General features: G+C 33.8%; 1 protein-coding gene across 1 annotated transcript; it reads right to left on the reverse strand.

Moving 5' to 3' along the window:
• Nucleotides 1–1931: 1931 nt before the first annotated feature.
• LOC124229266 (olfactory receptor 5M3-like) lies at nucleotides 1932–2867 on the reverse strand. Its single transcript, XM_046644401.1, has one exon. It carries the CDS (start codon nucleotides 2862–2864, stop codon nucleotides 1932–1934), a length of 933 nt encoding a protein of 310 aa, XP_046500357.1. The 5' UTR covers nucleotides 2865–2867.
• Nucleotides 2868–12460: the final 9593 nt, after the last annotated feature.

Here is a 12460-nt window from a genome sequence, read left to right on the forward strand (position 1 = left end):
GCTTAGCAAATGGCAAAATTGTGTGAGGTTCTGCAAGGAATTTAGACTGATGGAAATATGAGCCAGAAGAGGTATCAGAGATCAGAGAGTATAACCTAAAAATTAACTAGACAAATGGCAAAAAGTGACTTCTCCAAGGTCACCCATAAATTAATTTGAAATTTGGAAACCTAACCAGAAACATGATTTAATCTTTGATCTTGGTATCATAATTCTTGATGGAACACTCTCCAAAAAACTAACTAAATAACTTTCCAAAAAAGTAAGTAGAGAAAGTATTTCACATAGGAAATAACCAGAGATTACAAAGGTCATCCAAAGCCACCTGCTAACAGACTGCAAAGTATTAAAATGCTTTAAAATTGTATTTTGTATTCTTATCACACACACAGAAAATTGACTATGTATGGTGATAGACATTAATTTAGACTTATTATGGTGATCATTTCTCAATGCATACAAATAATGAATTATTATGTTGCACACTTGAAAATAATATATGTCAATTATACTTCAATAGGAAAATTTTTTTGAAAAACACATTTTGAAATTTATTAGTCATCAGCAAATAATTTGGTATATGAAGAGTTTGCGAATAAATGGATTGATTGCCAAAAAAAAACTTTTATCTTACCTCAAAAGTAACATTAAGCACATTAGATCTTAAAGATTTGCAACTGTAGACCCAGCAATATAATTTAATCTAAATTAGCAATGTGTTTATATGCAAATAGCTTTAAAGAATTGCCCAAGATATATGTGTGCATACGAAAATGAGTTCATATTTATTTCTACTGTCCCTTCAGGAAAATAAAAATTGAAAACTGGATAAAAAAGAATTTTTTATCATAGTGCATCAATTTTATTGTGTACTTACTTCATTGTGGATAAATTTGTAATTACTCAAATGTATGTATTACATTTCTTTTGTTATGGTTTTCCTGCACCAAAACAGATGATTTACGTATATATGTATGCATGCATGTGTTTATTTATTCATCTCAGCACATAGAGATTTTAAGGATGTCTGAGTTGCAAAGTTTTTGCCTCATGCTTGCCTTTGGTGAAATGAAGTAGAAGCATGCTATCAAATTATGTTAATATATTATAGCAGGACATGCTATTTTTAACAAAAAATAGACCACTGTAAATATTTTATTTCTTGCAAATACAAAAATTATTTTAAAATATTTAAGTTGCAATCTTAGTCACATGTGCAAAAATTTCCACATAAGTATTAATTTATTAAGTGGAATCTGGAGAGCTGTGCTTTGAAAATGACACATGCATTCACTAATTCTACCCACTCTTCAGTCTGACTGGGCACATGAGAAGTGCACAGTCTGGTTCCTGGCAACCTGGAGTTGAAATATGGCGGTTACCGGAATCTGTAAAAGAGAGACACTTACCGTGTTGCATCTCTTAAACACCAAAAAAGTGAAAAAAGAATTAAATACAATATCGCTATTTTGAAAGTAGTATTCTGACTAGATCCATGTTTCCCATTGAGAGAAGTATTAAATGTTAAACAATCTCATAACTATTAGAGAGACTACTTTTATAGCCTTGTACTAGAAAACTAAATGAAATATATTATTTCTTTCTGCCTCAAATTACTCTCTAAACAGGCAAATTGATAAGTATTTTCCAAATTCATCCACTGCACTATTGAATAAGAAAAGCAAAATATTTTCATTCTAGCTAAGTATTTGAACAATTCCAATTAGTGTACCTGTGAATTTTGATTCAAATAACCTTTTAAATTAATTAATTTATTATTTTTTTAATTAATCTTTTCTACTTACGTCTGTAGGAATGGGTCATTCTAATTTGTTTCTTTGAATTTGAGACTTTCTCTTATAACTAAACAATAATCAGTTGATAAACAAATATTTATGAAACATCTAAGACAAAATCAACTCAATTTTATTCTATTTTGTTAAACATGTTCTGCTGATCACTTTGTTCATGGCGTCTTTCACATCCTTGTTCCTGAGACTGTAGATCGTGGGATTCAACATAGGGATAACCGTGGTATAAAACACAGCCGCCATTTTCCCCTGCTCCACAGACTCCTCTGTGGGATGTCTGAGATACATAAAGATAAAAGTTCCATAAAATATGATGACAGCTGTCAAATGGGACCCACAGGTGGAAAAGGCCTTCCGCCTTCCTTCCACTGACTGCATCCGTAGAATGGCAACAAGAGTGAACAGATACAAAATGATCACTACAGTCAGAGAATATGTGAAGTTAATGCCTGCCAGTATGATCATTGAGTATTCTTTTACAAAGGTCCCAGAGAAGGCCAGTTTGATGAGAGGTGGGTCTGCACAGTAGAAGTGGTTGATCTCAATTTTCCCACAGAAGTACGAGCCATAAGTCCATAATGTTGCTGCCAGACTGATCACAAAACCATATATGTAAGGGAAATAAATCAGTCGAATACAGACAACCCTTGACATTTTGCTGCCATAGAGCAGAGGGTTTCCAATTGCCATGTATCTATCAAAGGCCATTATAGCAAGAATAAAAATTTCTACATGGACAAGGGCAATGAAGAAAAAACACTGGATTAAACAACCAGTATAAGAAACAGTTTTTGTCTCTGATAACAGGTTTTCCAACATTTTAGGGGTGACGTTGGAAGAAAAGCACACATCAACAAATGACAAATGACTGAGGAAAAAGTACATGGGACTGCTAAGCTGTGGACTGATCTTAACTAACACGATCATGCCAATATTACCCACCAGGGTAATAAGATAGACCACTAGGAAAATGATGAAGGACAGAACTTGCCATTCCCGATGACTGGTTAGTCCTAAAAGAATAAACTCTGTCACTTTGGTGAAGTTGAGCATTTTCTCAGTTCTAAGTCAATATTAGTTACAAATCTCGGTAATAACTAAAAGGAAATTTTAAAATTAGATATTCATTATTTATATATTTATCCATACTCCCTTTTATTGTTTCCTTTATTAAATGTTTATGACTGGACTTTGCTACTCTTTTCAGCAAATCCTTTCCGAACACTTGCTAGATAACAGGCTCTGTGAAACTTACCAAAATGAACAAATACACAGGCCCTGTTACATAGCACTTATAAAAATATTGTGATTGAAATATGCTAGTACTAAATATTGTGATTAGCCAAATTTCCAAGACTACTTTTTAAACATCCCTTGTTTCCAATACTGGCATGTTTGGTAGTTTCATATTCTTAATATATCTACTGAGGGTTATAGTGGCTTCCATCTCTTCTCCACAATTAGAGATGGAAGCCTGTTAATCAAATAATTCATCAGTCTTAAATGTCAGATGAAAAATTATGTTTAATTTAACTTCCTACTTGCAGTCGTTTCAATTGAAGAGGGACAAACTGATCACAGTTGTCCTTAAAGCCAAGTATAAAGGGGTAAACCACTTATACACATTCATATATTGCGCAGATTCCCTAGATATGGACTCTTTTCAAATCAAACATGTACTTATAATCTACCAGCTATTATTATCTGTTATTTCCTAAAGATTCAAAGTAAGGCAAAGAGATTAATATCAGTATTTATAGCAGTATTAATATAAATGAACCGTCTGAAATCATAGTATGTTCTTGTAGAGCTAAATGGGGGAGGAAACTGGGGAATGATTGACCCTTCTTTGGAGACCCAGTGGACTTCTAGGAAAGCTTCTTGAATATTTTGAATACTCTCAAATATGACTGGTATCATATCAACCTCTTCCCAGAATATTTTACAAGTTATTTTCCTGAGAAAAGACAAGTGCCTTGCATGATGTTAATAGGTATTATGGAGAAAGTTTCACAAGTTTTCATTCATCAAATAATAGTGAGAAATCTTCATATTCTATTGAATCTCTTAGACGTAGACAATTTACCAAATAAAATTAAACTATAAGAAGTTTCATGGGAAAGAATTCTGTTATGCTTAGTCTAGCTAGTAATTATTTAGCTTGAAAATGAGAGAGACAGAGATTCCATTATCATAAATGAACATTCATTTCCTTTAGAACACAGAGTATAATTCTATTCAATAAGAATCTCGAGATAGCTTTCAACAGGACAATGAATTTCTTGGAGATGGATTGCGACATGCCACCCAGAGACTAAATGTCATTTCTAAGGAAAATGATTATTTCTAAAATGCTTATTTTAACCTCCAGGATTACACTTAAACTACAGTTTGATGGTTATCCATATTTATCACTGGGTAATGAGCAGGAAAGATAAGATCAGGCAGGAAGATAAACTTCATTGCCATATAAAAATAAAAACAGACCCTTATCACAAAAGTAATCCACTGCTTGCCACACATTCCATTTGTAAAGAAAAGTTTTCTCAAGAGAACAAAGAAAGTTACCAACCAAAGTATATTAGCTGGAGACAAGACAACTCCAGAGTCTAAGGCTCATTATTTAAAAATTGAGGCATTAACTAATGCATTAAAATTTTTAAGAATAATAGCAGTTAAAGTTGTCTAAAATTGGGTAAATTGCCTTGGAAATTATTTCTGTGTAGGCTGAAAACCTAATACTGAGTTGATAAATTTATCTCTAAAATTATTTGTTTTGTGATAAAAATATGGTGGTGATTTTTTGGATCTGACTCCAAAAACAAAAGCAACAAAAGCAAAAAGAAACAAATGGAACTACATCAAAATAAAAAGCTTCTGCACAGCAAAGGGAACCATCAACAAAATGAGAAGGCAACCTACTAAATGGGAGAAAATATTTGCAAATCATATATCTGATAAGGGGTTACTATACAAAAGATACAAAGAACTCGTTCAACTTAGTGGCAAAAAAACAAGCACTCCAATTGTTTAAAAAAATGGACAGGGGATCTGAAGACATTTTTCCAAAGAAAACATACAAATGACCAATGAGTACATGAAAAAGTACTCAACAGCACTAATCATCAGGGAAATGAAAATCAAAACCACCATGAAATATCACCTCAAATTTGTTAGAATGGCTATTATCAAAAAATCAAGAAATAGCAAGTGTTGGTGAGGATGTGGAGAAAAGGAAACTCTGGCACATTGTTGATGGGAATGTAATTTGGTACAACTACTATGGAAAACAATATGGAACTCCTCAAAAAATTAAAAATAGACCTACTATATGATCCAACAATTCCACTTTCTTATCCTAAGAAAAGAAAAACACTAATTTGAAAAGCTATATGCATCTCAATGGTCACTGCAGCATTATTTGCAATAGCCAAGACATGGAAACAAGCTAAATGTCCATTAATGAATGAATGGATAAAGTTGCGGGGGGTGTGTGAGTATGTCTGTATATATATATATATATATATATATGTATATGTATGTATATACGTACATACACACACTCACACACAATGGTATATTGTGGTATATTATTCAGCAATAAAAGATGAAATCTTGCTATTTGCAACAGCACAGATGGATGTTGCGGGCATTGTGCTAATTGACACAGGTTCTATTAGCATCATCACTTTACAAATGAGGAAACTGAAGCACTGAAAGACTAAGAAGGTCTCCCTGGGTCAGTTGTCTGCCATTTGATGAGATTGGGATGCAAACCAATTAATTTGACTGCAGTCTTGTACTCTTAATAACTTCATATTGCTGGTCTTTTGATAACCCATTTTGCTATTCTATTTCTTTCCGTTTAAATTTCATTTTGATTATCCTCCAAGACACAAGAAAGTTACTCTTCTAGTATTTCATCTTTGAGGCTCTAGGATAGCATTGTGTGACCCTGAAACAGGCTGAACTACAGAGATATTGGACCACTTCTTCTCCCTACTCCCCCAAGTTTAGGTGATCCCATAAACTTGGGATCAGGCAACCAAATGACTTCTGAGTTAGATCAAATTTATTACAGACATGTGCATCATTTATCAAGGCAATTGAGAATAAGGAATGTATAATTTATGAATAAGGAACTTTATTTTTATTAACCTTTCAGGAATTTCTCTTGAGGAAAAACAGTGAAGATATAATTACTGGTCCAATTATTCCCACTGATGCAATATCTTCAACTCCATTCACATGGATTTTGACGCAACAATATGAAAATCAATAGTCTTCGTAGAGAAGAGTCAAAGGGAATAAAGAGTCAAATTCAGGAATAAAAAATTTGCAAGTCATGAGTTTGCTTGTAACAATGAACTTGTAACAAGCTCATTCTTATGATATTTTGAATAAACTCTGGATAGAAATAAGAATATTTCCAAGTGGGACCAGCCTGGTGGCGCAGCGGTTAAGTGCCGATGTTCCACTTCTGGTGGCCTGGGGTTCGCCGGTTTGGATCCCGGGTGTGGACATGGCACCACTTGGCAAAATGCTGTGGTAGGCATCCCACATATAAAGTGGAGGAAGATGGGTACAGGTGTTAGCTCAGGGCCAGTCTTCCTCACCGAAAAGAGGAGGATTGGCAGCAGTTAGCTCAGGGCTAATCTTCCTCAAAGAAGAAAAAAAAAGAATATTTCCCAGTAATATAATTCCATACTAAAAGACACTGTGATAATGAATAAGTCTACAAATGAGGTATCAGTCTTCTCTTCAAAATATAAGTAGAAATTAAAAGATTTGACTGCATTCATCTGTACTGTAAAGCACATACAATTTGCAGACCTACCTTCAACGAAGGAGAACAGCAGATCAAAATTTCTCACTATTTATGACTCAATCTTCAACTTTGAGAACATTCAGAGCACCTCCTTAAGCAACTGTCCAGGTAATTATGAAAGAAATACTGAGTGAAATTCTAGAAATACCTCAGGGGTAGGAGTAGTTAAGGAGAGTTAATTGGAACAATAATTCTTAAAATTAAGAAATCAAAATTTTTGATGTCATGGAATAAACTTTTACCTTCACATGAATCTTCCCTGTTTCATTCACACTCAACAATTATGCATCTCAGGAAAATATTCTTGGTTTGCATCACGTAAAATTTTGGTCCGTTACTTTCTTTTCTGTTGTGCTACAGTTCTAATGAGCACCATCTGTCAGGATATACAATCACACAATGCATGCATTCTGCATCTCATAGTTCTTTTTATAGATGTCAGATGCCTCGACAGTGTAAAACACTTGCGAACATGTAGGGAAAATGAGTCCAAGTAGAGGTCATTGGTGAAGTAGTCAATTATAGTAGAAGAATGTCTCATTGAATTTAAGCTTTTCTGGGTGTCAGTAGAGCATTGACTTTGAAGTCAGGCAGATCAGGATTCAAACCTTGCCTCTCCCACTTCAACCACATGGCCTCGGATAAGTAACAATTCTCAGCATCAATACTCATCACTAGAATGGGGAAACTACTATCTTACGGTGTGATGTGAGGATCTGGAATAATATAGAGGTAATTCTCAGCACAATTACTATCCCATATGTAACACTCAAAAAAATTGAAATCGTTTGCACAGTTTCACCACAAATCAGTTTACAATTATGATCTGTCAACCTCTATAGTATTATGATTAATATTATCCTTATGTTGAAGAAAAAATATGCCTATGTTAAATAGTGATGAGGTTAAGATTCCCCACCAAGTTTAGGTGGCTAGTAAGTTAAAGAAGCAGAATGGCAACCTGGGTTGTTAAGAGACTCTAAACTCTATACTAATTAAATTTATTTAGTCTGGAAGATTATGGAAAAAACTTGTGCTCAGGCAAAGTTTTCCTCTGCATTCTTCAGCCACCAAGTACCCAGAATTTCTGAGTCCCTTCTCAGTTATTATGGAGAAAGTCCATGAAATGAACTCATTATCACCAGGGAATTCTGATGTAATATTCACTCTCTCAAGGAAATGCACATCTGAAAAAAAGAAAGTGTGTGTGTGTGTGTGTGTGTGTGTGTGTGTGTGTCAGAGAGAGAGAGCAAGAAATAGAGAGATTGACAGAAAGAGATAAATATGCTTTAGGGTTAGATGTTGGAGATTCTTAAATATAACGAAGTTGATAGATTTAGAAATAAATGTAGCAATAAGATCCATGTTTAAAAGTATTTTACAGAATTATTCTGAATTTTTAGCAAGTGGCAAAGTGCTTTAGGTTCTGCCAAGGAATTTAGACTGATGGAAATATGAGCCAGAAGAGAGACCTAAAAGTTCAGAAAGTACAAGCTAAAAGTTAACTAGATGAATTGCAAAAAGTGACTTCTCCAAGGTCACCAGCAGATTAATTTGAAATTTGTAAACTCAAACCTGAAACATGGTTTAACCATTGACCTTGGCATCATAATTCTCGATGTAACACTCTCCAAAAAACTAACTAAATGTCTTTCCAATAAAGTAAGTAGAGAAAGGATTTCACATATGAAAACAAAGAGATAACAAAGGTCATCCAAGTCTACCTTCTAACAACTATTAAAATGCTTTAAATTTGTATTTTGTATTCTTATCACACACACACACAAATTAACTATATATGGTGATAGATGCTAACTTAGACTTATTGTGGTGATCCATTCTCAATGTATACGAATATGGAATTATTAGGCTGCACACCTGAAAATAATAAAATATTGTATGCCCATGATACCTCAATCAAAATTATTTTTTAAAACATAGTTTGAAATTTATTAGTCATCAGCAAATAATATGGCATTTCAAGAGTTCCCCAATACATAGTTTTATTACCAAAACAAACAACTTTTATCTCACCTCAAAAGTGACATTAAGTATGTGAGATCTTGAATTCTTTAGGAAGTTAAAATTTTGCAACTATAGACACAGGAATATAATTTAATCTGAAATAGCAATGTGTTTATATGGAAATAGCTTTAAAGTGTTAATATAATAAGGTTCATTTCAAGAGCTCCTTCAAACAAAATAGTTGCTTAACGTGATGGAATTACATGCAGCAAATTTGAAAGAGACTGATATGCAGAAAAATTAGTAGAAAAAGAATGGAATTCAAAATGAAAAAAAATTCACGTATTATAGATGGTGTCTATGCTCCTTAAAGAAAAATGAGAGAATTTAGTGATGTAATTTTATAGTTTACTCTTCTCTGGGCTATGATACCGTTGTGATATGGGACTCATAGTAAGATTCTTGTTTGGAGGAAGAAAAAGAATTGCCTTGGTTGAGATATATTAAAAGAATTTAATGATATATGTATATAGATATGTGTATATGTATTTATCTATCTAGGGCAACATTCTTATTATTACCACAAATAGAACTAGCATCCAAGATTTTTGTTGCAGGTACTAAAGGAGACACCGTAATAACTTATTTTTGAGAATATTATAATTAGGCTAATTAAATGTATGTGTATAGAGAGAGAGAAAGAAAAGAGAGAAGAGTGGTTAAGAGCATCCATTCTACAGTTGCACCCTGAATCTCCATTCTAGCTAACACATTTATCAGCTGTGACTTATAACAAATTATTTAGATGCTCTGAGCCTCTCTTATCTGAAATGTGGGAACATTTTTCCTACATCATAGTGTTTTGTAAGGAATAATAATATAATGTACGTAGACATTTTACTACCTTGCCTGGCATGTTATAGGTAGCCAATAAATTTTAGTCAATGTTATTATTCTTATCATTCTACTTGCAATCATTACAGCATCATCAATTCAAAGTTTGATAGTAAGTCAATATCCATTATAGTTTTACTCCTCAAAATTGCCCTGTGCTGTAAGTAGTGTTTTCATGTCTTAACTGAGGATCAGAGTCTATGATCTTCCCAAGAGTACGTGGGTAGATAGTAGAAAAGCCTGAGCATAAGCCTAGATCTGTCTCCAAATCTTGTCTTCTCACTACACTATCTTGTCTCCCAAAGGGAGATACTTCAAGGTAGAGGAGAAAGGCATCCCTAAGTAATCAGATAATGATCTCAACACACTCAAACTAAACTGCATATTCATTACTCTCAAGAAACTTTGTGTTTGTTGAGATTGTCATCAGTTAATATGTTCCCATGACTGAGGGGACATATTAAAACTGAGAAATCAGTCATTAAAAGGCCCTTTGAAACTGATTAGCAAGTAAACCCACTTTTAGCAATGACACTGGGGAATTCTGTTGGCAATGAAAAGTTTGGTAACAAGGACCAGAGAGACAGTTTCATCTTCAACACTTAAGCAAACTCTGATTTCAGTTTGTTTTTACTTAATGACCAGCAATTATTTGATTAAAAGCAACAGATGAAGAATGGTAGCTACAGAAAACGGCATTTTTCTTAGTTTTCCCAGAGATTTTGAACTTTTGCACGGTGACTAGAAATGAAAAGTCTAACCTAAATGCTTTCATATTATGTAGTAGGAACAGGCAATAGGTGCTTGGGAACTTCCAAATGCTGTGGTGAGACACTGCATATTAATCCACCAAATAATTTGGAAATATAGTCACAGATTAAAATTTTTCAAATTCACTGTCTAATACTTTTTTCACAATTAAGGTTTTTGAAGTATGCTATACCAGAAGGCCATGATAGATGCATTAAAGAATACTAATGAATGTTTAATCCTTCTCTTAATAAAGAAATCCAAAAGAGTCAGCTAAGTAAAGGCCTACCTAAATGAAAATAGGATAGAAATATCAAATGTAAAGTATATATATTAGCAATGTAAGAATGGCACATGACACGTGTGCACAGTTTGGATGTAGGTGATGATCAGTGAGTTGCAACAATTTGACAAAGTATTGGTTTCAGTATAGCTTCAGAATATGGATTATTAACTGAACTATGATAAACTGCTTCTAAACTATGGTTTGACTGTTTTCAAGAAATAGGACAGGCCACAAAAAATCTCATCACAATCCAAACATTATATTAACAGATATCAAATTAAGTCACTCCAGGAAAAATAAGTAAAATAAACTTGATTGAAAGAGTAAATCAAATTTTCAGTTTAAAAGTGTCAGAAAAATAATTGCATATGTGTGTGTGTTTAAATAGAAACTTAACCACTACAAACAAGAGCATATGTAGAGGGTTATTCATGCATAGCCATAAACACCTTTGTAGTTAAACAAGAAATGTTGAAACTAGAGACAATAGAAATTAAGCACCAGAAATTGAGTAAAGAAAAAAATTAACTTTATGTAAATTCAGCTAGAAATTCAAAATAAAAAGAAAAATAACTCAATAGAAGTTTCTTTTCTAAGTTACTTTATCTGTAGTTCCTGACATATACGGGGGACTCATAAATTATTGTAAGAATAAATGAATCTCTCAGAAAGTTTTTGGCAATTTGAGTCCCAATAGTGCCAAGCTTCTCATTGTAAAATGATGTTTCCTCTTTCATGTACATCTATTTAATCATTAGTAAAATGGAATAATCTGGCCATTGTTAGCTTTCTGACTTCAATTATCTTAATCTCTATCTCCCCCATTCCCATCCTTCTATCCACACTGACTTCAAATAGTCCAGGGTATGCCACCCTTAGGTGTTTGTATTTGTTCTCTATACATGAAATACTTTTTCTTAGATATCTTTACTGCCCACTCATTTACCCCTGGACACTTTCACATTGGTGAAGTGTGAGAACACTGGAGGCAGTTGATATGGGTCCAAATTCTGGCTTTGCCATTACGTGCCATCACAGTACTTGGACGCATCCTGTGTCCTGTTTTAATCATCTTTAAAAGAAAAATAGTAATAATAACTGCCTCAAGTGCTGCCCTGAGGATTAAAGGAGTTAAAATATCTAAAGATCTACAATTTTTTTTTCTCAGCATCATTTATCACTATGCAATAGCGGGCCCTTGTAAGAATTTTGGATTTTACTCTGGGTGAAATGCCAATCATTGCGAGATTCTCTGCCAGGGATTGAGATAATCTAGTTTACTGTTTAAAAGAATTACTCTGTGTTAAAAATCAGCTGGAGAGGGAAAGGGTGGAGACAGTGAGCCTAGTGAAAGGATGCTGGATAAGACCACAGAGTAGCATTTTAGTTGATAAAAAGTGGTTGTTTGAAGGTAGCACAAACCAGAATTCCTACCAGACTGGGTGTGGAATATGAGCAAGAGGAGTCAAGGGTCACTGTAAGGATTTTTCCTGGAGCAACCATAGGGTTTCCATGTGCTGAGATAAGAAGAGTTTGAGAAAAGCAGGCTTGATGTGGGGAGGGGCAGGGTATTAGAAACTCAGTTTTGGACACTAAATCTAAGATGCTTAGTGCACATCCAAGTAAAATTTGAAGTAGGATGTTGAATATGAGAGTCTAGAATTCAGAGGAGTATACTAGATTGAAGAGCTGCATTGACCATTATTGGCATATGAACATTGTTAAATGGTATAAAACTGAATGAAATTAACAAAGGAAAATGTATAGATATAAATAGACAAAATGACAAAGAATTGAGCTTGCATCTCTCTAATGTTTAGAGGTGAAGGCAAAGAGGAGGAACCAGCCTTCAAACTGAGAAGAAACATCTAGGAGGAAAACCAGGAGTGTGAGAATCCAAGTGAAGAAAGTTAATCAAGGAATAAT

This window comes from Equus quagga, chromosome 17 (genome assembly GCF_021613505.1).
Source record: "Equus quagga isolate Etosha38 chromosome 17, UCLA_HA_Equagga_1.0, whole genome shotgun sequence".
NCBI classification, from domain to species: domain Eukaryota; kingdom Metazoa; phylum Chordata; class Mammalia; order Perissodactyla; family Equidae; genus Equus; species Equus quagga.